Source organism: Myiozetetes cayanensis, unplaced genomic scaffold (genome assembly GCF_022539395.1).
Source record: "Myiozetetes cayanensis isolate MyiCay16 unplaced genomic scaffold, myiCay2020 scf10, whole genome shotgun sequence".
NCBI classification, from domain to species: Eukaryota; Metazoa; Chordata; class Aves; order Passeriformes; family Tyrannidae; genus Myiozetetes; species Myiozetetes cayanensis.
The window spans coordinates 36,117,453-36,145,123 of record NW_026086605.1 but is presented as its reverse complement, the minus strand read 5'-3'; the positions used below and the strand labels follow the sequence as shown (position 1 = coordinate 36,145,123).

General features: G+C 50.5%; 1 protein-coding gene across 2 annotated transcripts in view; it reads right to left on the bottom strand.

The window, feature by feature from the left end:
- The window catches only part of PRKG1 (protein kinase cGMP-dependent 1), a 276,153-nt gene that overhangs the window by 113,801 nt on the left and 134,681 nt on the right, over window positions 1–27,671 (bottom strand). For both annotated transcript variants that reach the window (XM_050305505.1, XM_050305504.1), the window contains exon 3: window positions 27,121–27,234. In XM_050305505.1, coding sequence (XP_050161462.1) covers window positions 27,121–27,234 — 114 coding nt within the window. The remainder of the gene's footprint in view (window positions 1–27,120; window positions 27,235–27,671) is intronic.

Sequence of the window (27,671 nt, the reverse complement as noted above, 5' to 3'; positions counted from 1 at the left end):
CTGCCCGTGTCCAGACTCTGTGGTGAGTGTGCAGATAACAGGGATTGGATCCCCCTTCCTCTGATCTGCTTGGAATTTGGTTCTTCCCATGGGGATCACCCTGGCTGGGACGGGGAGGAAGCACCTCCAAGCAAAGCTGTGCTGGGAGTGCAACCCACTGGCAAAGCTCCCTCCCTGTGGATAAAAGAATGAGCCCCATGCACTGACTGCTGGCTCAGGGCAAAGGAGACAGCTGGCTCCCAATCCAGCTGCCACAGGATAACCGGGAGCCATCAGCAGGAAGCTCCTCTCCAGGAAATCCTTCCTCCCTCTCCTCAGTGTGCTGATCACAGCCAAAAAAAGCCAAAGATGAAATCCTTAAAAATAGCCTGGACAGCTGCCAGCTCCTCCAGGGGAAGGGATCACCACCAGCTTCTCCTCCCACCACCATTCCCTCCCCACCCCTGTCCTGAGCCCCCAGGTCTTGGAAGGCCCCCCAGAGGTGGCAGAACTGGGGCTTCATTCTCCTTGTGCTTCCTGGGATTCACAAGAAGCCATTTTCTCCAAGCCATTAAATTAATGATCCAGAAAGGAAATCCCCCCTGGATTCCCTGAGATGAACTCGGGGGTTCTCAGCACCTGCTGCAAGGGACACTTGGGAATACCAGGGATTCCCAGGTGTTTAGAGGAGTTGTTGGAGGCCACACAGCACTTCTGGTTGTTGGTTCATGCACACAGCAAACCAAAATCCCTTTTGCTGACCTGCAGAAGCATCATCCCATCACTCCAGAGCGTTCTGACTTGGCTGGAAAATGCTTCCACCTTCCGCTAAGTGTGGCAGCACGGTCTCACCTGCCTCGGCCTCTCCTAACTCTGCCTGTCCCAGGTTTACCCCAAGCTGCCCTGAGGTTTGTCCGAGTTCCCCTCACTCAGGTTTATCCTCAGGTTTATCCGAGTCTGTTTTCCCTGTGCTAAGCGAGGACGGATGTGGCAGGAGGGGACTGTGATGGGAGGTGTCAGCAGGAACTCTGATTGCTGGCACACTGCAGGGTGTCAGACCCCTCCCTGCTCATCTCCCCTCTCTGGCAGCACAGGGGGCCGAGGTGAGGGCACAGCAGCTCCTCCCTGGGCTGTGGGTGATGAGGGTGCCACGAGTGGCACAGCAGCTCGAGGGAACCACTCCACTCTCACAAATCCACCTGCAGCTCCGCTGCCAGCAGCTAAACCGGCTCTCCCTGAGCGGATCTGAATCCAGCCAGAGATGCAAAGCTTGGTAAAAGCAGGGATAGGGACTCTGGGGTCGTGTCCCTGCTTTTCACCAGCGGAGCATTCGATGACATAATGTGGGAATCAATCAAAAATCACTCAGTCTCTGCAGGGTCTGAAATGGCTCATTCTGGCCAGGAACTGAGGCTGGTTTTGGACTGACATCAAGCTCTGTCAGGTGTAATCAAGCCTGAAATCTGGAAGTCCCACAGTCCTTAATGCCAGGACACAAAACACCCCCTGCCAGGCTGTCCCACAGAAATCCCTCACTGGAGGGGTTGGCACCCGAGATCCCAAAGCTCAGCACGGGCTGGCGGCTCCTTCACGAACACTGGCAACAAATAACACTCTTTAGGATGCAAACAAAGACTGAAACACCCGAGTAGGACTGTTTTGCCACTTGTAAGACTCTGGTTTATCCCTCATTTATTAACTCCTGCTTCCCTCAGGAGCAGGTGACAGTGAAGTGTTGAACTGAGCGACACTCCCCGAGCATTTCTGAGCACGCCGGAGGTGACAAGGCTGGCAGGTAATTCCAGCCTGGGTTTTAGCTTCAAACCCTGTCATTTGCATCTTTTGTCACTCTCTTTCTCTGGAAACCATTTCATAACCCTTTTCCCAGACATTCCAGGTGGGAGCAGTGGACTGGAAGGAGCAGCCAGAGCTGTGGGGCTTCTTTGGTTCCCTTCTCCTGCCCTCCAAAAGCTCCTCATCAGCTGTGGTTTGCACTCCAAACAGGACCTCCCTCTAATAAATCACACTGACCATGAGCAGGAGCCATCACCACACTGGTAAACTTTGCTTAAAGCCTTTAAACCCACTCCCAAAACCTCGTTGAGCTCTTGGGAAAGCCGGGAAGAGAAGGTTAAAATCCGTGGAACTGCCTTAGCCAGGCTGTTTCCAGGGGTCATTCTGCAAGAGGCCAAAGTGCCTTTGATTTGTTCAAGCGGTGCTTTGGTTCCCCAGTGGGAGGGTGGGAGCCAAGCCCACATTTTTAGCATTTAATGCACAGAATCACTGTTCCCTTCTCCCTTCCTCAGCTGGGGAAGAGGCCAGGCTGGAGCAGCCTGGGACAGAGGGAGGTGTCCCTGCCCACGGCACGGGGTGGAATGGGATGACTGAGGTTCTTTCCAACCCAAACCAACCTAAGATTGTAATGATTGCTCCCCAAACACCCCACCCTGTCACATTTGGGAAGTGTGTACGTCTGCAATCCTCACGTCAGCCCTTCCTCTCCTCCACAAGCTGCATCCTCCTCCAATTTCCCAGGAATGCAGATGAGCTCAGCAAGCCTCTGTGGCATAATTAAGTCATAACGTGGATTACACACTCAGCCTTCCAACAGCTTGTTTATTCTTCATTATTAGCTCACAAATACCTTGGATATTCCCTGCCTGGGAACCTGTGGAGGTTGTTCTCATTCAAGGCAAAATACAGCTGAGGGAATCCCAGAATCCCAGGCTGGGTTGGGTGGGGAGGGACCACAAAGCCCATCCAGATCCACCCCCTGCCATGGGCAGGGACACCTCCCACTAGCCCAGGTTGCTCCAAGCTGTGTCCAGCCTGGAAGGGATCTGTTGGTCTGCACATCCCCAGGATGCTCAGCCTCAACTCCAAGGAATCCAGTGGCAGTTTGGAGTCCCTGCTGCGAGGGGGAAGTTCTTAGATAATATAAATTATTGTATTTCAATGCGACTGATTTCTATAACAAGTATCATTTGCTGGGCTCGTCCACAGGATTCATTTTAAGATTAGAAATGCTGGTGCTCAGCTTTTTCTGAGGGCAAAGCTTGCAGGGCTGGAGATGGAGCCCTGACCATCCACTGAACACTGGAGCTTGATTTTTAGCTCTCCAGAGTTTCAGAGAGAGAAACCCCAGGGCACCTGAGACTTAAGATGGTATGAAAATCAGGCAAATATTTAAGTGCCTGGAATTAGGTAAAGAAACTGGAACCCCAGAACACCCCTGTGTTTGCTGAGGACAGCACATGCTTTCCACTCTGGATCAACTTTAAAAGCTCGTGTCTCCAGCCCTGCACAAGGGCACAAACAGGGAACAATTCCTTCCCAATATCCCACCTAAATCTACCCTGTCAGCTGAAAGAATATCCCTAAGGATAAATGTCTTTTTTTTTTTCCCTCCAAGACTCCCAGAAGTTTCCCTGTTCCTGGTAGTTCTTAAGAGCCAAATTTCACATCCAAGGGAAGACACAGAGATCAGCAGCTCCATTCCCAGAGACTCCAACAACCCCTTCCCGATGCCTGTTCATGGATGGGGAACATTTCCTACTCCAAAAAACCAACACAGGCCACTCCTGAAAAAACAGGAGAGAAAAGCCAAAAGTCTCAGTCACTGAAAATAAACCCCCGTATCCTGTTGTCATGGCAATGAAAGTTTTTAACAACATTAAGGAACTGATGCCTCATCAAGAGCTGCATCTCGTCGTTATAGCAACAAAAACCTTCCCAGTAATTGCTTTTAAAGCTTTTCCCCTCCTCTGCATTTTTATAAACACCCCAATATCATCAGAAGCTCTTATTAAAAGAAGGCAGTATTTTGCCTTTGGGTAACCCAAGCAACACTTGGGAGTGAATTAAGGAAGCAATTACTTTGGGGATTAATTTGTGGCTATCCGTGGATCCCGGGGACAGGGGATCCTTCCTGCTCCAGCTCCAAACCACAGCTGGAAAATTCATTCTGTGGGAAGGCCCCAAAGGAAAAGCCCCCAAAGCACTGAAATATTGCAGCAGGAAGAACAGAGCAGTGCCCAAAGCCCTGTGTGTCCTGGTTTGGAAAAGGGCTGGGAATAACCCTCCCCTGGCAGCACAATCCTGTGAGCAACAATTCCTTCTGCATCCAAGGGGATGGAATAACCAGGAACACAAACCAGCTTGGCACTTTGGCTGACTCAGATGGGCAACAAAATGTGGTGGCAGAGATTTATTGCTGGACCTGGGGACACTTCCAGCACCTTTGCAACACCCCTCTCTCCTTCCCAAAAATCCACCTGAGTCCCCCTTAAAAGAGAAGTCTCAATTCAAAGAGTTCCCAGGATGTGGATCTCGGATGGCTCCGAAATAGGGAAGGTTTCACACAGTGTTTTCTTCTTTTTTTCTCCCCAAACACATTTATTCTCATCATTTTCCCATCTTCATTTATAACAAGCACCAGAAGAGTCCCCAAAGCTGCCACTGTGTGTGAGGACAGCAAAAAAGCCATTGAACTTCATGAACTGACGGATATTTTAAAATACTTAAAATTAGCACAACTGCCTCGAGCTGTCTGAGATGTAAATTCTATTTCTGGGCTCTTTTTCCAAGGAATCCCAGCCAAGCAGGCCCTGCCCTCCCAACCCCCCGTGATCCTAAAGAGCCAGTTTGGGCTCAGAATAATGGGGGTACAATTAAACGATGCTCCAAAGCAATTAATCACAGCAGCCTCCTGCCAGCAGGTGAGAGGAGAAAATCCCTTGATGCTGTGCCAGGAAACAGCTCAAACATTGTCAGAGACGCTGTGAAAGCCCCAAACGTCCCCCAAAGGATAAAAGCTCTAACCTGAACGTGTGTTTTCTCAGACATCCACTTTCCTACTACAGTGAGGGCAAATCGAGGCAGCAAAGCCTCAGCCTGGCAAAAATATCACCTTTACTTTCTACAGAACCCCCGGAAAGTTTGGGCTGGAAGTGAACACAACTAAATTAAATTTGTCTCATGGTCCTCATCATTTACAGCTCCGGTTTACTGCAAATACTGTCAGAGCAATTCTAAAGCCGTTTGGGAGCACAGGACAGACGGCAAGGCAGCGTGTTCCCATCATTCCAGCCACAAATCCCCTGCACTCCGGTGTCAGTCCCCCTGAATTCCAACGGCAGGGAAAGGCACTGCCCCCAAGAGCCTACAACAAACAGGGATAATGCCACATCCAGCCTGAGCCGCAGCAATAATCGCTGCAACTACAACAGCAACGACACGTTTTGCTGCTCCAGCTCCTGCTGGAGTTTGTTTCTTGAGCGAAGCAGCGCTTATTTACGGCTGTTTTGGGATAAACAGCATCAGGAGGGTAAACAGCCCCTTTCCATCCCCGCGAGCCGAGAATCCCAGCACAGCTCTCCTCTGGAGCATTCCCAGCAGGCTGCAGCTCCCGCCACTCAACAGCTCGTCAATCACTGCAGCTGCGGCCGGAGCCGCTGCTCGTCCATTCCCATCTCCCGCGTCTCCCGGCCCTGTGCCCGCGGGGGTGCCGCGTGTCACCGGGAATGCGGGCACGTCCTGACTCACGGCCAGGCGGGGATGATGTTCCCTGTTTGTTTGTCAACGCTCGGGCTCTGAGTCAAACCGCTCGACACATCATCCGCGCTGACAAACACCTCCTGCTGCTCGGCTCCCTCCTCCCAGAACTTCGCGTTGGGAAAGGGAAAATGACGGACTGAGCCCAGCCTGGCGCTCGAGTGCTGAGCCGAGGCGGCTGCAGGGAGCGGGGCAGGTGACCCAGCTCGCCCACAGCGGCCAGGGAGTCACGGGATCCCAGGGCTGGTGAGGCTGGGAAAGCCCTCCCAGCCCACCCAGCGCAACCATCAACCAGCACTGCCCATCCCACACCAGCCACGGCCCCAGGGGCTCTTTGACACCTCCAGGGGTGGGGACTCCAAACCTCCCTGGGCAGCCCCTGCCAAGGCCTCACTCAGTGATCAAAAACACCCCTGAAATATCCCTGTGTCTGACTAATCTGTAAACGGGAGGTGTTTTACCCTCTCCTGATGCTGGAGCTCTGATGGGACTGTACCCATTCCAAGAGCTTTCCCACCTTTCTGCTGCTTCCATGGGCCACCTGAAATTAAAGTGCAGGGCTGAAGAGATGGACTGAGGGCAGATGGAGCCCCCCCGAGGCAGCCCTAGAGGGAAGGACTCTGCCAGGGAACCTTGATGTCCCAGCTCAGATGGGAAGCGTGCACTGCCAAGGCTGGAAGGAGCAGGATGCTCGAGCGTCCAGCACTGGAGTCTCATCCAGAGGCAGAGTCAAGGGATGAATCTCAGCCTGGCTGTCTGAGGCAGCTCCTGCTCAGGAGTGAAGTCGTGCTTTAGGTGCTCTGGAAGTTCATCCTCTCCAGGATTAGGGCCACTCCAGTCCTCAACAAGAGCTCCCACACAGAGCTCGAGTGGTGCTCGAGCTGCTGAGGGAAAAGCCAGGCTCCAGGGCTGGAATCAGCTGGCACTCAGCACAGCCTGGGAGCCACGGGAATGTGCACAGGGACACAGCAGGCACTCCATCCCCCAAACCCAGGGAGCCATGGCAATGTGCACAGGGACACAGCAGGCACTCCATCCCCCAAACCCAGGGAGCCATGGCAATGTGCACAGGGACACAGCAGGCACTCCATCCCCCAAACCCAGGGAGCCACGGCAATGTGCACAGGGACACAGCAGGCACTCCATCCCCCAAACCCAGGGAGACCTCATGGCAGCGCTTGCCCCTACACTGCCCATTCCCAGCAAGATTCCCAGAGAACTGACATTGGTTTTCACTGAACTGTCGGGGCTGGAGGGGACAAAAGGGATGCAGAGAAGCTGCATCCCCCCAGCTCCCGTTCCCAACTGGCAGAGGTGAGAGGAAAGTTCTTCTTTCCTCTGCTTTTGTCCAAGTGGGATTTAAAATGCACTTTCCAGATGTAACCATGAGCTCCATTCCTGGCACAGCTGCCTGTCCATGGATCTGCCTCCTGGGCAAGGGATGACAGGAGAAAGGCTCCCCCTGTTCCCCCACAGGCTCCTGCAGAGATGACAGGAAAACTTGGCCCTGCCTTATTTTATTCCCTGCCCTAAAAAGGTCACAATTCCCCACAGTTAAAAGGATTGCCTTAGTTCTCTTTCATTTCCTCCTGCCTTTCTTCTCTGAAAAATACAAATATTGACCTGAAATGTAGGCCAGGCTTTGAGACAGGATTTAGAGTGCAAAGCAGGGATGGTCCATCCAAGGATGATAAAGCCCTGAAGGAAGAAGCTTTAGAGCCAAGCCCCAGGAGGTTAAAACCACCTCTGATTGCCAAAAGGAGGAAGGAAAGGAACAGGTAAAACTCTGCCACAGATGGACAATCTAAAATATAGCAGTTCTATTATCAAAAATAGGTGTATTTACAATTTTAGCCTTTCTCTCACATTATTTTTATATTCCAATCCACTACTAGTTAAGTTGTAAAAGGGACCAGTGAGTCAGGTGTAGATGTTATTTCACAAGAACAAGGTGTTTCCAAGAGGAAAATATTCTTGGCCTGTCTTTACAATTTCTATATAACTGAGAGCTACAACGTTGGGTCATCGTTTGTAATTCTATCACAAAAGGGTCCTGAATATTCAATACATCTTTACATGCATCACACCCAGTGGATGAAACAGTGAATTCCACCTGGCTCTGAGTTAAAAAACTACCCCCAGTTCTTAAAAATGCTGCATTTTCACAAATCCAGAGGAGCAAATGAGAGATGAGGTTTGGTAAGAGCACAGGAAATTAAAAGTTCCACTGGCACGTCCTTACTTTCCCAATAAATGGCAAAGAATCTTCAGTACTTCACAAGGAATGTTCTCTTACTGCTACTGGCTCTAAAAAGCAGGATAACTCCGAAATATTCTTTTCCAGGAAGAAAGATATTGAAAAAATGTCAAAGACTTGCCAGAATATTGAGTTATAAACTGACACAGCTCCTGCCCTGGCTGGGCACAACCAGCTGAACTGAGGTCCATCTGCTGAGCCCGCTCCTGAGTGTCTTTCCCTGGACAAAGCAAAGGCCTTGTCACTCCTGCAGGGATCCCAAAGGATGCTGGGCAGGCACAGGGTTGAGGGGAACAATAAATAACAAGTGGGAGCATTTCCAGAGCATTTTCTACGTCAGGGCTTGGCCCACAAAGTCACGGAGTGGAAAGAGGAAAGGGAGGTTTTTTCTGCAATACTTTACAAAACGGATCTTTAATGAAAAAGAAAATCATAACACCAGAAAAGCATCACTTAGCAGCAATAGAGCAGCGAGGAGCAACACCAGCAAAATTGCTGAGATTAATCAGAAACGGAGCCATCTGGAATGTAACACAGGCCTGCAAAGCTGTGGCTGTAACTCAATAACCTCGGTGAGGCTGAAAACCTGGCAGGGCAGGTTACACAGCGCCGGATCAGCAAACAGGGAGGGGCTGAAGTAAGAAAGAGGGCTGGCGGTTTGGGGAAGCACCAGCCTATTCAGCTCCTGCCTTGGCACCCTGGGGGAGATGAGCTTTAAATCCCTTCCAAGCCAAACCAAACCAATCTGTGATTCCATGATCCCAAAGATGGACACGAAGGTTCTTTCTGAGGGACCAGCAGCCCTTGCCATTCCCGCTTCCTCTGCCTGTTCATCTGCAGGCTGCACAGGAGGATAGTGAGGCTGCAGGACAGCCCTCCTGCCAGCACAGCCCGCAGATAACCCTGCTCTGCACAGCCCCACCCCGACTGCACCTGCAGAACCCAACCATCGCCACGCACTCCAGAGCAGGAGGCTCCAAACGCCCCAAGGTTTCCTGGGGAGATCCAACCCGTCTGACCGGGCGGGAAAACACGAGTTCTGTCAGAGCAGGTTCACAGTTTGCTGACAGGCACCGGACAAATATCTAATTAAACACTGGGGAAATATTTAATTACCAGACTCTGTTTCTAATTAGAGCTGGAGATGATGTGAAGGCAGTGCAAGAGAACGGTCACCAGACTGGTGCTACAGCAGCCTCAGGACTGGGAGAGCCCTGGTGGGCAGCAGATGATTTGGTTTGATCTCACATTATATCCAGACGTAAATTACCAAAGCACGAGGCGCACGGGGGTTGCTGTTGTGTCACGAAGCACAACCGGGCTTTTTAAAGAGGGCAGGACTGGCAGGACACCACTGAGGGTGTGAGGGGAAAAAGAGCAACCACCCAGAGAAACACCACCTGAAAATGCCCCAGCCCGATGCACGGCACTCTTGTGCTGCAGCTGCCCGGACTGGGAATGCCTGCTGGAGTCAGGGCCCGGGAAACCCTGGGAAAGCAGCCTGGCAAAGCCCTCTTTCAACTGCAAACCATCAGTTTTCAGAACAGTCGTGCTACAGTGCTGATGGGTGATCCCATGGAGATGTCAGGGACTTTGGCACTGGCATGGGAACTATGCCTCCCTGATATTTTCTGGGTTCCTGAGATCAAAGCCCTCCTATTTTCAGGAAAAATTCGTTTCTTCCCATCCTCAGTGCTAATCCAGTAATCTCTCCCATTCCTTTGCTGCCAGAGCAGAGCTGGGAGACCTGGAACCAGAGAGAGGGCTCTGCCTCACTCATGGGGCTCCCAGGAATTGGAAAACAAGGATATAAAATGGGAAAATGAGAGCACACAGCAACTGTTCCAGAAGCTCAAAAGCCATCTGGAAATAAATTACAAATTTATCAGAATAAAATGTTCACCATGGAGGCATTTTAACAGCATCTGCACTGCTCCTTCCTCAAGCTCCCTTCTTTTCCACCAGCTCGGGAAATGTGCAATCCATGAGTCGCTCTGGCACCTCATTATCCAATTAAAAATGCTCATTTTTAACAAAGAAATAATGATTAGGTTAATGATTAATTCAGGCTACTCACACAAGAAATAGCCTGGCAGTTGATGTGGGGAGGGTTGCATGTTCCCTGTTCCCAGCAGACGCTTCCCTGCAGCACAGCTCACCTCAACAGAGACCTGACCCCAAGAAGTGATGTCCAATCCAAGCCTTCCCCTCCGGGGATTTTCCATAACCCATCTTAATTCCACACCAGGAGGGAAAACCAGCAGCTGTTTCCCAGGGCACAGACCCTTCCCTCCTTGCCAAGCCAGGATGTCCAAGCACATCCTAGAGGGAACACACTCTCCAGCTGGACTGGGGCTCTCTTCAGAGTCAGCTGGGCCTGGGAAGGGCTGGGGTGGAGCCCCAGGAGTGTCCCCGTGGCAGGTGCTGTCACCTGTGTTTAGCACAGTGCCCTGCCAGCCCTCGGGTGCTGTGGTGTGTCTGTCACCAGCACAGAGCTCACTCTTTCAGGGCCTGCCCAGGGATGGAAAGCAAAATTCCTCGTGCATTCCCACTGCATTTGTGCTCCCAGCTCCAAAGCCTCGGGGCCTCAGCCCTGCCTTTTTCCAGAGGTAACCAATTAATTTTATGATGCCACTTGAGGAGGCTGGAGATGGAGTTACAAAGCATTTAATGATCAGAGAAAACAGAGGATAATATAAATAGACATGTCCTCCCATTCCCCCATGGATAGGCTTTCTAATAAAAGACCTCCCTGTGAATGATCCATTTTTGCTGGGAACAGCACAGATATTACATTTACTGTCAGCAGGGACTGAGACAGAGTGACAGGGACAGACTCCAAACCAGCAAAAAGAGGAGAGGAGATGGGCTTTTCCCACTCCAATTCTTCCATCCCACAATTCCCATCAGTTCTTTTTCAATTTAATGTTATGGTTGCAAGAATAAGCAGGTACAAAATAAATAGTTATATTCCAGTTACGTTGTTACAGAGACTCACAGAATGGTTTGGGTTGGGAGGGATCCCAAAGATCACCCAGTTCCACCCCCCATGGGCAGGGACACCTTCCAGCAACCCAGCTTGATCCAACCTGGCCTTGGACACTTCCAGGGATCCAGGGGCAGCCACAGCTTCTCTGGGCAACCTGTGCCAGGGCCTGCCCACCCTCACAGGGAAGGATTCCTTCCCAATATCCCACCAAACCTGCCCTCTGGCAGTGGGAGCCATTCCTTGTGTCCTGTCCCTCCAGCCCTTGCCCAAAGTCGGTGGGAGGAAGGAGTTGAGTTGCTCATGGAGCCTCTCCCGGCTGTCCCTGCCCTGGGGCTCACACAGGAGAGGAGAAGGAGAAGGAGAAGGAGAAGGAGAAGGAGAAGGAGAAGGAGAAGGAGAAGGAGAAGGAGAAGGAGAAGGAGAAGGAGAAGGAGAAGGAGAAGGAGAAGGAGAAGGAGAAGGAGAAGGAGAAGAAGGAGAAGGAGAAGGAGGAGTGGCACTTGTTGCAGCCCAGCCCCACAAATGAAATGTGATGTGCAAGCCTGATGACAAAATTCAATTTCTTTGCAAATACTCCTTGAACAAAGGCACGACTGCAAATAAAACCCTAATCCAAGCTTGTTATTTCCTGCTGCAAATCTTGATTTATTAATATTGCTCTTCCAAACGACTGCCAGGGCAGCACAGAGGTACTAAACCAGTGGTGCATTTACTCTGCTCTGTGCATCCTGCATTTTTTCTTTTGGATTTATTGCCTCCCAGGAAAACTGTGACGTTCCCTTTGAGGGTGATATTCCTGTGGCAAAGCTGCCTTTCCATTTTACAGCCCATCTTTGACGTCAGGGATTGACTCATCCAGGCCTGTCCATGGCACTGGGATGGATGGCACCCAGGAGGGATTTGCCCAGAAATAGAGGTATCACTTTCCTTTAAAAAAACTTCATCTTTCCTGTGTAGGAAATATTTTACCTTAATGGGAAACAGGAAATCAAAGACCCATCCTCCCCACTGCCTTCCAAGAGGGCACAAGGCTGATTTTCCTAAAAAATAACTGTAAAAGTCTGTCCTGAGAATTTTGCTTCCAGGGCAGTGAACTTGGAGAGTTCAGCTGGGAAAAGCTGGGAAACCCCCTGCAGTTCTTTGGTGTGGCTGCAGAGCACCCATCCCATCTGGAGTGAGAAAGGCACACATCCCAGCAGGACACACTGCAACAGGAGCGCTGTGGGAAGGCACAGCACCTTGGGAGTGCGGTTTGGAAACTGGAGTAAGGACCAAAAGCTGTTTGAGGCTTTCCAGCCTCTCCTCCACCTCCTTCCAACAGAAGAAACTCGAGGCCAGGTTGGACAAGGCTTGGAGCAACCTGGGCTGGGGGAAGATGTCCCTGCCCATGGAAGCAGAGGAGCTCCAAGATCTCTCCCAGCCCAGGCCATTCCATGACTGTGCTAAAACACAAACTCCATTTGTTCTTTGAGATGAAGCCCAGCCAGAGGAGCCCAGCTCTGTGTTTTGCCTGCTCTGGGGTTTGTTCTCCTCCCAGCAGAAGGGATTACACATTTCATTTTCTATTATGTGCAACCCCACTCTGATTGTACATGATAACATGCTAAATATCCTAAATGAGATTTCTGCAGCTTCATAAGGGATCTGAAGAGCCAGCTGCCAGTGAAACTGGAATTATTTGCAAATATTCGCTTGTGAGGGACTTTAATGGTTTCCTTGGTGAAACAGCTCCACACAACACAGCCAAATCCCTAAAAACCCAAAGCATGTCAGGGCAGGAAGCTCTGCTCCTTTCCTGCTTCTCCCCCAAATAAGATGGGCCCAATTAGGGACAAAAAGGAGGTTAAAGCTGCTCATTAATTATCAGTCCCTCCACTCATTTGTCAGCATCGCAGTAACTCATCCAAACCCCCAGTGCCTGCCTGCAATGGAAATTTGAGCAGTATGAAGCCCCCTGCCCAAAGGCTGTGCATTCCCAGAGTCAATAAATTCCTCTTGCCCTGCTCTCTCCCGAGCTCCCTGGGCTCTCGGGAAGGAAACTGCTTGGACTCTTTGGGGACCCCAGGTCCAGGTGGCCCGGTTCCCTCTGCTCCCACACACCCCTAGCAGATAGAACTGATAGGAACAGTCAAGAAAATAGCCCACAGATGGACCTTCCATCCCACAGAGAAGCAGCTGCAGACCTGCAGATGCTCTGTCAGAGAAAGGCTGTGCTGACAGAACTGTGAAAGGGTGAAGCAAACAAAGGCAGGGAAGTTGTGCAGCTCCACAATCTCCCTTGGACTGGCACCCTGAGCTCCCCAGCGCTCCTGTCTCCTCATTCCCATTGCTCCAAACATGAGGCACAAGCAGATTAGGAATCCCAGAATGGTTTGGGTTGGAAAGGATCTTAAAGATCATCCCGTGCATCCCTGCCTGGCCTTGGACACTTCCAGGGCTCCAGGGGCAGGCACAGCTTCCCTGGGCAGCCTGAGCCAGGACCTGCCCACCCTCCCAGGGAACAATCTCTTCCCACCATCCCATCTATCCCTGCCCTCTGGCAGTGGGAATCAGATTTGTGTACCAGCAAATGCTGCCACAGTACAGGAAGCTGGCACAGCCATAAAACAATCCCAGGAAAACTGTGGATTAATTTCCATGTGCAGTCAGGGAGACAAATTGTGTCTGTATTCCCGTGATTGATTACATTTTAAATATCTGGTGCTCGTGCCGTGTAATTGGTCGTGGCATATTTTGCATTATGAACACAACAAATTGGCTTTTGTGGAGCTGTTTCAAGCAGCTATTGAAGACAAAAAAGTAATTAGTGAAAGCAGTGATTAGTGACAAACTGAATGGGAAAAAATGGGTTTAACCAAATCTACTGTGAAATCTCCACCACAGTGTTTCAGGGAAGCCTCTTAGATTCCAGCTCCTTCCTCACTACTTGTTGCTTTTCTAGTACAAATAAACATTCACAGGCCACTGTGTGTAAATAGCAGTTTAAAGAAAAAAATAAACTATTTGCATGGGAATTGGGAGCCTTGACTTTGTGACCAGACAATTTTCAGCCCACTGAAGTGTCCATTTGATAAACAGAGGATTTTCAGAGAGTTAAGAGAAGGAATTGAGATTGGAAAAGAAAAATATTTTAAAAAATAAAGAACTGCATAAGCAAAAAGGTATGGCCTTACATTATTTATAACCTGTACAAATCATAGAATCCATAGAGTGCTTTGGGTGAGAAAGGACATTAAGGATCATCTCATTCACCCCCTGCCATGTCAGGGACACCTTCCACCAGCACAGGCTGCTCCAAGCCCCATCCAACCTGGCCTGGGACACTCCCAGGGATCCAGGGGCAGCCACAGCTTCTCTGGGCACCCTGTGCCAGGGCCTGCCCACCCTCACAGCCAGGAATTCCTTCCCAATATCCCATGAAACCCTGCCCTCTGGCAGTGGGAAACCATTCCCTGTGTCCTGTCCCTCCATCCCTTGTCAATGGTCTCTCTCCATCTTTCCTCTTGGCCCCTTCAGGCCCTGGGAGGCCACAACTGGGTCACCCTAAAGCTTCTCCTCTCCACCTGAACAATCCCAACTCTCTCACCACAAAGATAAATTTCTCAGCATGAAAGATAAAATAATCTCAGCACGAGTTTTAAAACAGGACCATGGGTTGGTTCCCTGTTTGCCAAGAGACACAATCTCATGGACTTTATCAGCAATGACTTATTTTCACTGATAAATAGAACCTGGAATTGCACTGTAGTTTTACAATCTCATTTCATTATTCTACAGGGACCTGGTTGAACTTCAGCCTGAGGAAAACCTGTTCTTTGCATGGAAATCCTGTCCCTAAGGTCAGTCCCCTGGGCTGTTCACACAGGGCTCTCTGTGCGCTCAGGAACCGCTGCCCCACGCTCTGGGATAGCTCTCCCATCCTGTGCCCCAGTGAGATTCCCAAAGCGCCCAGACCCCAGAGCACAGCCCAGCCATCACACAGGGAGGAGGCTGGAGGCAGGTGAGAGAAAATACAACTTTTGGGGAGAAAAAAATCCCCCTTGGCAAATCAGCAGCTCCCACAGCTGCCCTCCAGTGCCAGCACCCACGGCAGCGTGGGCTGCAGGGAGTGGAAATAACCCTGTGCTGTGGCTGCAGGATCCTGGAGGAGTGACCAGCACCCACGGCAGCGTGGGCTGCAGGGAGTGGAAATAACCCTGTGCTGTGGCTGCAGGATCCTGGAGGAGTGACCAGCACCCACGGCAGCGTGGGCTGCAGGGAGTGGAAATAACCCTGTGCTGTGGATGCCCCAGAGAACCCACACAAGCCTTTCCCGCTGGACCTTCTCCTACAGCTCCACCTGGAATCACACCCCTGTTATTCAAGGCACCAACATTTAAGAAGTGGCCAGGATCACCTTCAGCAGGAAGGATTAATCCATCCCAAGCCCTGCCACTCAGAGTTCCCACAGTGGTGTCACTCACATACCCAACACTTTGTCCCAGCTCGGGGCATCTTTCCTTTTCTAATGAACATACATCTCTAAGGACATGAAAGTAACTCCAGGATTATTGATGAGTGTGGATGTCTTTGGACTCGGAAAGATTGAATTTACAGCAGTGATTCACATCATGGTTTTCCATACAGTGAGAAAAACTAATTAGTACTTCAGTGAAATTTGTCACTGTCATAAAAACTAATGGACTTTGAGGAGCAGTGAACTTAGCCTGAGATGTGGCTTTAATTATCCCCTCAGTCTTCAAGCAGTTCCAGGCTCTGCAGGGGTTAATAAAGGTTAATGCCTCTCCTTTTGGAGGAATATGCTATGCAACTTGACAAATATTTGGTGGAAAAGAAGTTGGAGGAGCTGAGAAATAACTCCCCATCACAAGCAGATTAGAGCCAAAGGTGTCCCAGACAGGTCCTTGTCATGGCATTAACCTTTACCTCCCAAAATTCCTTCCCAAATGGGAACTGCAGTGACAGCTGGAGCCTTCAGGATGTGTGTGCTGTTCCCATGGACTGGGATATGGCTTGGATGAGGTGCTGGAGCTGCTGAAGGGAGGGTGGGGGATGACAGGACCAGCACTGCCTCCAACTCCTCAACCACAGAGACCCCTGGGGGCTGCAAATGTTTCCCTCTCTTTCATTCAGCAAATCTGTGAGCACAGAGGTCCCAATGACAAACTGCTCATTATTACAATGTTTGTCAGGCAACAATTAAAAACCCACCAGTGATTAAACAAATACCAGAGAGCTTTTCCAAATATTTGAACGGCCAAAAAAACACAAACAAACAAACCCACAAAAATAATAATAAAAAAAAATCCAAACCAACCTTGAAGCAATTTGTCCTCTCTAGATTTAAACCTCTTCATTTTGAAAATGTATCTTTAGAAACTTCATTTAATGAGTTCGTTATAAAGAGGACATGGAAGTGCAAATCCTATGGGACAGGTAAAACTTCCTAATTACAATCTAATTGGATAATCTACTATTGCCAGTGAAATTTGTTAATGCCTCAGTGTCCACACTTTCCAGGGGAAATCCAGGCAGGTTAAAAACACTTCTCTTGTAAATGAAGATGACAACAGCTAATGAAAGATCTTAATTTGTCAGTGACTGAATTATAGGATGGAATTACAATTGCCCTGTGTCCAAAAAGAACACTTTAATGAGATTCAGTGTCACATCACAAGACTTCATAGAATCACAGACTGGTTTAGGTCAAAAGGGACCTTAAAACTGTCCAAGGGCAGGGACACCTTCCCCTGTCCCAGGCTGCTCCAAGCCCTGCCAGCCTGGCCCTGGACACTTCCAGGGATGCAGGGGCAGCCACAGCTTTTGTTCACTAACACTGCCATCAGCAATCGCACACAAACGATGACACCTTGCATGAGAGCACAGGATCAGTGCTGACTGGGGGATGCACCAGCCCTTTCCCAGGAAGTTCACGATCTCAGGCAATGACACTGCAAGTTGTGTTATCCCAGTTTTATGGACACCTGTGCTAAAGGACAGGAGGGCTTATCCCAAACCACGTTTCCAGACCAAAGCAGAAGTCTCAGCTCATTGTTAAGCTGTGTGCTTCACTCCAACAGGAGGAAATGGCATCCTCTCTGAAAGGTGGGGTAACTGGGAATGAGCTCTGCAGGTCCCTGCTGTCCCCACACAAACTGGCCCAGCTGCCAAACAGCTCCAAGTCTGAAGCAGGAGAGCACTTTAAAACCTGTTAAATCTCACCCAAAATTCATAAAGCAGAGTGAAGATGATTTATGGACCTTTCACTGTTTGTCAGCACCAGCCTGAGCAATCCAGCCCACGCTCCCCTCTCCCACACTCCCCATTCCCACGCGCTCCCCCAGCTCCTGCCAGCAGAAGTGTTTATCCAGCTGCATGTTTGGGTTAAAAATAACCCAAAGGGAGGTTTCAGCATCTTAGGGAGAGTTAATATTTAACCCAGCTACTCCCCAGTGCCATTCCTGTGTCCCTGGACACAGAGGCGTGCACTAGAATAACAGAGGCAGACACTGCTGCATCTCCTTGAGCTCTGCTCCCACAAATCCTGGATCCCTGGCCCCCAGCTCCTCCTGCCAAGTGCTGCTGCCCAGCTTCCCTAACCAGGGACAGTGCTCAGAGTTTGAGAGGCTCAGGTGGGACCCGAAGGAAAACTTGGAGCCCGAGAGGGTGTCCAAGAGGCCACAGAGAGGTGGAGGATTTCATCCCTCAGGATTTCAGGATGGATCTGCACAAAGCTGCCCTGGCAGAGCCTCTTCAGGAGGAGGTTGGGCAAGGATTGTTGGGGTCCTTTCCAACCAAGAGGAGCCCAGGATCAATCAGAGGTGTTTGGGCATCATGGATACAGCACCTCAGCCTCCTCCACATGCAAAGCACAGCAGCCTTCAACTGTTCCCCCACAGCAGCTGAATATTCCTAAATTCCCCTCTTTGCTCCTCTTTCCCAAATTCCACCTTTGCATTATTTGGATTATTTGGACCAACATGGTTTGAGACCATGGCAGAGGGGTGGGATGAGATGAGCTGGAAGGTCCCTTCCAATCCAGACTATTTTATGGTTCTGTGATTAGGACCACCTTAAGACGATCTCCCGTCCAACTGAAACCATCCCGAGATTCCATGATTCCAACTCCACTGCAGAAGGAAGAGACCCACTTTCCTGCAGTTCCCACTGGACTCCAATGAGCGTGTCCAGGAAGGTGTGTGGGGTCTGGGGGACATTCTGCTCCTCCTCAGGCCCCACCAGACTGATGTGCTGCGGCTCCACGGCACTGTCTGTGTTTGTGCCAGGCTTTGATAACAACTCCTGTCAGATGTCCCTGAGCAGGGATGTTACAACAGCACAGAACAAAGCCAGCTTTGCTCTTCTGCAGCGAGAATCTGACAACAATAAATCTATATTTGGGAGGTCTTGCAACGCAGGAATCACAGAAGTGTCGGGAAATGCTGCAGGATCGCAAAAGCACGGGGGAACAAATGCAAGGAACAAAGCCCGCTCTGAAGTGGTTCAAGAGCCTCCTCAAGCAGAGGACACAGGATCTCATCAGATGCCAAGGGGCTCTGAAGTGGAGAGTGTGCCTTCCCAAGGAGGGGGGCTGGGAAGGTGGGAGAGCACTGCCTGTGCTGCCAGCACCCAGAGGGGTCTGGCCAAGGTGTGGAATGGGGCATCCACACACCCACCACGAGGCATTTTCACCCTAAGGATGCCAAGCCCAGCCAATTCATCCCACTTCCAGGCAGTTCCCGCCCCCACATCAGTCCCTCACCCCACTAGTGCTCCTCCTCCTTCCCATCTCCTCAAAGGATGGGCCCAGCCATGAAGCTCTGGGCATCCTGCTGAGTTCCCAGCACGGTCCCTGGAGCACTCTCTGCCATTGCCCTTGGCTCCTTGATTTCCCTTTCTCCTGGTATAAGGCATTAGGAACACGGTCCTCTCCCAACAACCACATTTACTGTCCATGACCTTCTGGGTGCTGCTCAAAGTGCTCCTGTGAGAGCTCTTGGTGTTATAGAGGATCTGGACTAGGGCATCAAACGTTGGCAAATTCCCAAGTGCTTCAACACTGACACTCCACCACAGAGACATTCTTCCTTTGCCCTTGAAATAAAATCTGAGTTTATGAAGAGAGGCCCTGGGCTGGGCACGCTGTGGGTGTTTAATCAGTCCCTGTTCCTGGCCTCTACTGCAGGTAAGGCAGGCAGAGTAACCAGAGAGCTGAAACTCAAGAAATAAAGACAATTCGAGTTCTCCAAAGCCAGCAAGGCTTTTGCCCTGCTCAGATCTCTGCACTGAGCTTTCAGAGCTACCTGAGCTGCTCAGCTGGCTCCAAATGTCCGGAGTTCAACTCAATTCCCATCAAAAAACCACTTCAGGGTGTCCAGGAGGTGTCAGAGGAAAAGGGAAGACAGTTTTACAGTGGCATCTGCACTTTCTGCTGTTTACAGAGCCTGGAAAACCAAAGGACTAACAAAATCTAGCTGAGCCTCTTCCCACGCTCCTCATTCCTGCGGTTAATTAAAAACAAGACACTATTTAAATCTCATTTCCTCAGACTGGGCTTCAGGCAGAGGCTGAAAAGGGCAAAGCTTCACCAAACCCATTTCAAACACTGCTGACTTTGATATTCACAAGTAAAGGTTCTTACAAATAACTTCAGAGGAGTGACTCCAGCTGTCAAGATTCCGTTGTCTGGGTGGGTTTTATTGCAGCCTAAAGATAAATAAAACGCTCCCGTTCTGAGCCCATTCCCAGAGAAGATGCAATTCCTGGAATATAATGAGATTTTCAAACGTGCAATACAGAGAACTTGTTTGGTGCCCTGTTTGTTGGGGTTTTTTTAATTAAAAAGCCTATCTGCTGTTTTGTCAATTTGCTTGGTATCCAAGTGCTTTTAAACACTGGTGCTTAAATAATATGAAATCCATCTCTGCCAGGAACCTTTAGAGCTGATAAGTGCAAGTAAATTACAGCCTTTTCTACCCCATCCCAAACTTGAGTTGGGCTTCATTAGGGAGCTGGGGGGCTCAACCTGGAGAAAAGGAGGCTCAGGGGGGACCTTCTGGCTCTGCAGCTCCCTGACAGGAGGGGGGAGCTGGAGGGGTCGGGCTCTGCTCCCAGGGAACAGGGACAGGAGGAGAGGGAACGACCTCAGGCTGTGCCAGGGCAGGCAGCAGTGACACAGAGCTGGGTTCAGCAGCTGGGCTGCTGGACAGCTCCAGCTGCCCCCACCCCTCCAGCTGCCCCTCACACCCCTCCAGCTGCCCCTCACACACCCCCAGCTGCCCCTCACACCCCTCCAGCTGCCCCTCACACCCCTCCAGCTGCCCCTCACACCCCTCCAGCTGCCCCTCACACATGCCCAGCTGCCCCTCACACACCCCCAGCTGCCCCTCACACACCCCCAGCTGCCCCTCACAGCCCTCCAGCTGCCCCTCCACACACCTCCAGCTGCCCCTCACACCCTCCAGCTGCCCCTCACACCCCTCCAGCTGCCCCTCTCACACCCTCCAGCTGCCCCCTCACACCCCTCCAGCTGCCCCTCACACCCCCTCCAGCTGCCCCTCACACACCCCTCCAGCTGCCCCTCACACCCCTCCAGCTGCCCCTCACACCCCTCCAGCCGCCCCTCACACCCCTCCAGCCGCCCCTCACACCCCCCAGCTGCCCCTCACACCCTCCAGCTGCCCCTCACCCCTCCAGCTGCCCCTCACACCTCCAGCTGCCCCTCACACACCCCCAGCTGCCCCTCACACACCCCCAGCTGCCCCTCACACACCCCCAGCTGCCCCTCACACCCCTCCAGCTGCCCCTCACACCCTCAGCTGCCCCTCACACCCCTCCAGCTGCCCCGCACACCCCTCACTTCAGCTCCCCTGCAACGCCTGGCCGTGTAAGAAATCCCTGTTCCAACCCCATCCATGAAACCAGGACAGCGAGCAGCTGCACTGGGGAAGTGCAAGGGCAGTCCCAGCATGGCCAGAGGGGCAGCAATAAAGATGGGGCTCTGAACGCTTCAGAAGGAATAGATTTCCTTTCATCAGCACAGGAATTGTCTGCAGCACACCTGTAGCTGCAGGGCTGCTCCTGGTGCCCTTAGGCTGGAGCTTCACCCTGGCAGCACACGAGGAGATGGAGCCCTGGCACATGGAGTCACATCAGTGCCCCTAAAACCCTTCCAGGGACCTTCATTCCTGCAGGACACAGCACCAGGATTCCAAGATATTGGAATGTTCTGTCAGTGTTATTTACATAAATGAATCTCTGGCCTTTCACACTGTATACTTAATAATAAAAAGATATATTAGTCAAAAGAAATTTTCCATGGAGCTCCCAGGACATTCATGTGCTCAGTGGTTGCAGTGCATTCTGAGGGGATTGTACTCCTCAGTTAGGAGAATTTGCAGACTGCAGGTCCAGCTGAATGTTTTGGGAAAGGCTGAGAAGAAGAGGGTCAGCCCTCAAAACAAGGAGGACACCGAGTTTGCCCACAGGAATTGGCGACTCCCAAAGGAAAATCATCAGTGAGAGGGTGCAAGGCAGGGATGCAGCAGCAGCAAAGGCAGCAGTGCAGTAGGACAGACATGTTTTCCCCCTCTATTTTGTTTTGCCACGCATGCAGTACAAGCTCCACCAGGCTGTAACACAGCACATGGCACAGCCATCTGCTCCACCAACACCTCCTGCTCCCAAAATAGCCAGGCCCCCCAAAGGAGAGCGGGGAGCGCGTTCCCAGCGAGCCACCTACGTCCAGCAGCACCTCCCCGCAGCTCTGGCAGCCACAACAAACTCCACAGGCCCTCCTGCTGTCCCAAATAACCTGCTCTCCATCCCCCTGGGTAATCCCACACGTGCTGCCTGCTCATCTCCCCCTGGGAGTGTCCAAGGCCAGCTTGGAGCAAGCTGGGATAGAGGGAGGTGTCCCTGCCCACGGCAGGGGGTGGGATGGGACGAGCTTTGAGGTCCCTTCCAACCCAACCCAACCCAACCCAGTGTGGGATTCTGTGGTTTCCCTGCTGTCCCCTCTCCTGCTCCCAAGCTGTGCCTCTCCAGGGATGTGCCAGGCAAGATTCCCTCCCCTGAGCCAAGCCCACCATCGGGGTGCCCCTGGTCCAAAACAAGGACACAATAATTCCCATGACAGTGGGGAGTACAAGAACCATTTTAGCATCAGTGCTCACACACCTGTTCTGTCACAACAACCCCACAATGTGGCAAAGGAGGGGGGATCACAGATTAAAAATAATAACCAATGAATTCTGCAGTAGATTTAACACTGAAGAAATCCTGCTCTTTGCTGTGGCAGGAAATAGTCTAGAGAAGGAACTTACTGGCAGAGGTGAGGCAAAAGCAGAGCCTGGGCAGAGTGTTGTGTTTGACTCTGAGCAAAGCCCACGTGTCATCAAGCCCATAAATTCCTGTCAGTGGCAAATACTTCCCTTTTATCCTCTGGTTTCTCAAACTCTGCTCACAGCAAAGGTTTAGTATCCTTTGCAAAGTTCAGGCCCCTCATTTATCACAACTGCTGGGGCCATATTTCATAAATCAGCAACATTTCAGTGGCACCTTTAGAAGGGGGTGAAAGGGAAGCTCTTATGAACTCATTATCTGACAGCTGCTGTAAATATTAATTAACTCTTCAAGGGCTGCACAGAGAAAGTCAACATTTGCTTCTAACTGTGTTTAACAGGGCTGGTTTCTCAGCTCATCCAACGCTGCAATTAAACCAACAGGAAAAATATCAACAGAATTCTTTCAAAACAACCCGAGTGCTTCATTTCCCCTGCCTGGTGACAATCACCCTTCTGCTGTACCACACACAATTTAGCTCCACCAGTCTCTCAAAGTCCTTCATTAGGCCTTTTAATCACAAAACCCTCACTTCTCTCTTTTCCTTTTCTTTGGGTTTATTTGTTTAGTTTTCAGGGTGGAAATTGTGGTAGTTTTCTGTGCCTTATTTCACTGGAATTGGGGATGGGTTTTTTCTACTTTTTCTCTATTTTTTAATTTTCCTACTAAATTCATTCTGGATTAGCTTTGTCCCAGTGCCCAGAGTTTTCCCCTTGGTCCTTGTGCTTGGTTAATACTCTTGTTATCTTTACTGGTTCACCTGCAGCTGCCTGGGAGGAGAAACATCCATGTGAGATGTCTTTTCCAACATTTTCTTCCCAGTATTTCCAAGAGACATTTCAATTGACATTCCTCAAACTCCTGAAGGGATGAGGATCAAACCCTCCTGTCAGCCAGGATAAGGAATAACCCCAAAGCTGCCACAGCTCTCACGAGCAATGAGGGGACCTCAATCTTGAGGTGCCAGAACTGCATTAAGTTTAAAATCAAAAAGAAAAATCCCTGGATTTTAGAAGGAAACCACTTTAAACACCGTTTTGATACTCAAACCCAACTACAGCATGGTCATTCTGTCTACACCACACCCTTCCTATTTACAAACAACTAATAACCCAGTTAAGTATCAAAACACCCCCAGATATTTCCTTATTTCCTTTCCCCCCATTTCCTTCCCCAGCTCTGATTTTTCGCACAGGCCTGGCAACATTTCGGGCTCCCACCGAGCCCAGGATGAATTTTTCCTGGTGCTTTTGCCATCCCAGACTATTTTCTCTTGGATCAGAGTGCCTCTCCATTAACCTTTCGGTCAGGAGCTGTGCTGGTCCCTCCTGAGCCCAGAGATGCCTTCCTGCAGGAGCTCCTGTCTCCTCAACAACAAGAGGAGGAAAAAACCTTCCTGTCCATTGTCCTCACCATCATTTGCTCGTTATCATGCCCTTGGAGGAACAATCCCACCCCATTTGGTCGCATTACCTGGCCAAACCCATAAAGGTCAAAGAAAAGCACTGTGGCAGGGAGGGCTGGAATGACTTTCTCCAGGGATAGATCCATTTATCCCCTCCCAAGGCACTCCAGGCCGATCATCTCTGCTTGGCCAGCCTGGCTCTCCTGAAGTAACAGCAGAGAGGTTTTAATCAAATGGTGAACACTAAAGACAACCTTCCTTCCAAGGGGTGGGACTGGCTGAGGAAGAGCTGAGCAAACTTTGCTCTGGCTCCTGGGATTGTTGGAGGAGAACACAAAGCCAGCATCCTTCTCCAGGGCTTTTAATGAGGCTCTGCAGCTTCAGTTGGCAGCTGCTGGTTGCCTTGTTTTTCCTTGCAAATAACCCTTTTCACCAAGCTCCTTGGGAAGTTCTGTAATTTCTGGGGCTGCAGCTACCAGTGCACAGAACTCTATTTAAAAAACAAAACAAAACAAAGCACAACAGCAGAGGAAAATTCAAACTCATCCAAGCCTGGCAAGGAAGTGCTGAACTCCTGCCTCAATCCCACTGTGCCACACGGAGTTTGGTACAATTAGCACTGCTGGCAAGAGGGGGAGCTTGACAAACGGGCTTTTGAGGGCCAGAAAAGAGATTTATAGAGTGCAGAGTTCAGCAGCTTCAGCCTGTGCTGTCCTTTCTGCTCCCAGTCCTCCTCAGAGCACTCACTGCTGCTGAGTGGGAACTCCCTGCAAAGGGCAGCCTGGGGGAAGTTCTGTTGGGATTTTGCCCCCAGGAGAATCCATTTCAGGTGCTAAAGCTGCCCCTGGAATAACCACAACATCCTTAGAGGATGAAGAATCTACTCCTTCCACAAAATCAGCGCTGTCCAAAACCACCTGCAGGAATCCTGCTGAACTCTGCTCCACACACTATCCAAGAGGAACAAGAACTGCTGCACAATAAAAACATCTTTTCTATTAGCAAAGAAAAGGGTTTTACTCAGCCTGAATTCAGCTGGGGGTATTTTTGTCTTTTTTAGCTTTTTTTTACCTGACCTCTCCAGGTTCCTTCTTCCCCCACGTTACCACCACGTTACCCTGTGTGCCACAGTTTATCCCTAATGAGTGGAGTGTTCCTTGCTCTCATGCACTGGATTAAATTGCTTGTTGGAAGCAGGGAGGAAAGCCTTTAAATTGCATCAAGGCTTGCACGCAGGCATTTGAGAGCTCGGGATAATCAGTGCAGACAGAGGAAGGAATGAGCTGCTGGTTTGGATTTCCCTGGGTGTGCACTGGAACTGCAGTGATTCAGAGAGCCTGGGCAGGGACATGCTGGGGACAGACTGACCAGTGGTCACCAGAAGAAAAAGACAAACCAAAAACTACTATTATTCTTTCTATAACAGCTGGAAAGTAAAAGCAAATGCTGCAGAATGACAACAGACAGAAATCAGATGTCAAAAATCATCGAGTTGTCTTAACACAAGGCCACGAGGTGTGAGATGTGCCCTGCCTTCTCAGTGCTCCTCAACACCAAGGCTTTGGCTGCTCTTCCTTCCCAGGCCCTGCTCAGCCCCCATCCTGCTCTTCTTTAAGGCTGCAATAACAGTGACAAAACATTCTAATGGTTCTCTCAGGACAGCCCTGGATTGCCTTCTTAAAGAGGTCCTTATGAAACAGGAGTCAGATCACAATGATTACATTTTAATGTCTCCTAAATCATGTGGAAAAGCCAAAGCCCTTCCCGGGTGATTTATGCCTTCGAGTTGCTCCTCCAGAGCGAGCAGCAGCTGAAGAGCCCGTGTAGACTAAACACAGTGACACTAAAATCTTCATTATTTACAAAGCCAGCGCCAGGGTACACAGAGAAATGAGTTACAGCCAGAGGTGCCACTCAGCTGCCACATCATCACAGCCCTCGTGCAGTGCTGGGCTCCACACCCCCATAAATCCACCCTTCACCCAGGCCACCTGCAGCTCCAGTGCCCAGACAGGAACCCTCAGTTCCTGCTGAGGAACTCCAGGCAGGCACATCAACCACACCAACACCCACTCCTGCTGCTCCAGAGGGAATGGGGATCTCTGTCCAGAAAGTGTTTCTCTGAGTGAGAGCTGGACGATGCCCCGACACATCCTCACCCCCACGGGGGCTGGGGCCCTTCCCACCGCCGTCAGCAGCACTCGGTGTGTGCTGAGACAAACCTCGGCACGGTCAGAGCCACTGACCAGCTGCAACGGGATGTTCACTGGGGTTTGCCTTTCTCCACATTCCTGGCATTGATTTGTCACTGAGCTGAGAGCACGGGCAGGGCAGGAGCTGGTTGTGAGCACTGCAATCAGTCCTGTGCCCAGGAGGGGTCTGAGCACCTCCCGAGCTCGGCTCACTCAGGTCGAGCTCAAGCAGTTCCCTGTCACCTGAAGGGATGTAAAGCCCACTGCAATCACAACTGGTTCTCACTTGAGCAGTAATGAGAGAGGAAAGACCTAACAGTCCCTTGCTGGCTTTGGGAAGGAGATTCCAAAGCTGGCAGAGGAAGGCGCAGAGTTCTAATGGTAGGAACCGGCGGGGAACACACCCAGACAGCCCTTCCTCAGGACAACAGCTCTCCGAGGGTGGCTGCAGTGCTGGCCTTACTCCTGCCCCAGCTGAACCAGGGAGAAAGGATCTGGCACAGCTCAGTGTCTCACACAAGAATCCAGTTCTCTTCTCCTGTTTTGTCAGTTCTGCCCACTCATTCTTGTCCTTTCTCCCTCTTTTGGAAGCAAAATGAGGTGTTTGTAAAAGGCCTTTTTCTGGACAGGGATTCATTCCCAGGCCTTATTATTCTGGGACTTGTCTGTCTTTGTATTATTCTACTCCATCTGTACCCTTCTAACTTCTCCCCTACAGCATCTTAAAACCACACAACTATTTATCACCTCCTATGAAACCTCTCTGCTTAAGACACCACCATAAACTCTGGTCCCTCAAGATCAGGGAGGACTGTGGTATCAAACACCCCAAATCTCAACTATTCATCTGAACTTAGAGGGAAATGTATTTATGTTGTATTTCTGTGATTTATTTTCCTCTCCCTAATTGTGCAACTCCAGCCTTTGCCCAGGACATTCATAAAAGAAACCAGACTGCAGCAGAAGTGCTGAAGAGTTTAGAGCAGGGGGTCAAGTGGCATCCAGGGCTGGTTTTTTCCTGATTTATTTTAGTCAGCTTAGTGGGGAAAATTTGTCCTGAACAGATACTAAGCTTGACTTACTGAGTTTCCCCTGAAGACTTATGAGGTCAGAAATTCTCTTCTGAGCAACAAAACCACAAATACCACGAGGAATTGTAGGAATTGTAAGGAAAACTATGGGATGAGCTGCTCTGCATGACGGAAATCAACCTGAGGTTCCCGGGGGAGCAAAACCGAGCAGCCAAATCCAGGGAAGCACTTCCCCTGCACCTTCTCCCTGCTCCCAGTGGCTAATTCCCACACTTAACCCCCCATCTTTGATGAGTGAACAAATCAAAACAGCTCCAGGAGGCAGGCATGAGAAAATCCCAATGAACTCCCAACATCCCAAAGGCTCTTACTTTTGACAGTAGCGGTCCGGGTGCAGTTGTAGAGGATGGCCAGCTCCCCAAAAACCTTGCCAGGCCCCATGGTGCACAGCTTCACTCCTTCCTTTGTCACCTCGACCTTCCCATCTGTCAGAAAAAGAAAAAAAAGGAAGACCATTTTAGAAGGGAAATGAAGTTCCAGACTTAGTTTTTTAAATACATATCTTTGCTTCAGGCCAGGCTGGCCGGGGCTTGGAGTGAGCTGGGACAGGGAGGGTGTCCCTGCCCAGGGCAGGGGGTGCCATGGATGGGCTCCCAGGTCTCTTCCAGCCCTGTGAGTAAAACCACCTGGAAAAGGAATTCAAAAACTTCAAACCAAGTGTTGCCTGGGGAAGATTTCAACACGTGAGGGTTTTTTAGAGGAGCATCTGTACAGTGAGGAGAGCCAGAGCACAGAGCCCAAAGTTTCACATATTGCACTTTCAGCTGAAATTTCCCCCAATTTTTGTGCTCAGAAAGGACAAAGATTTAGGTCTTTAACACCCCACACGAAAACCACGGAGTAATTTTGCTCATTTTCACTG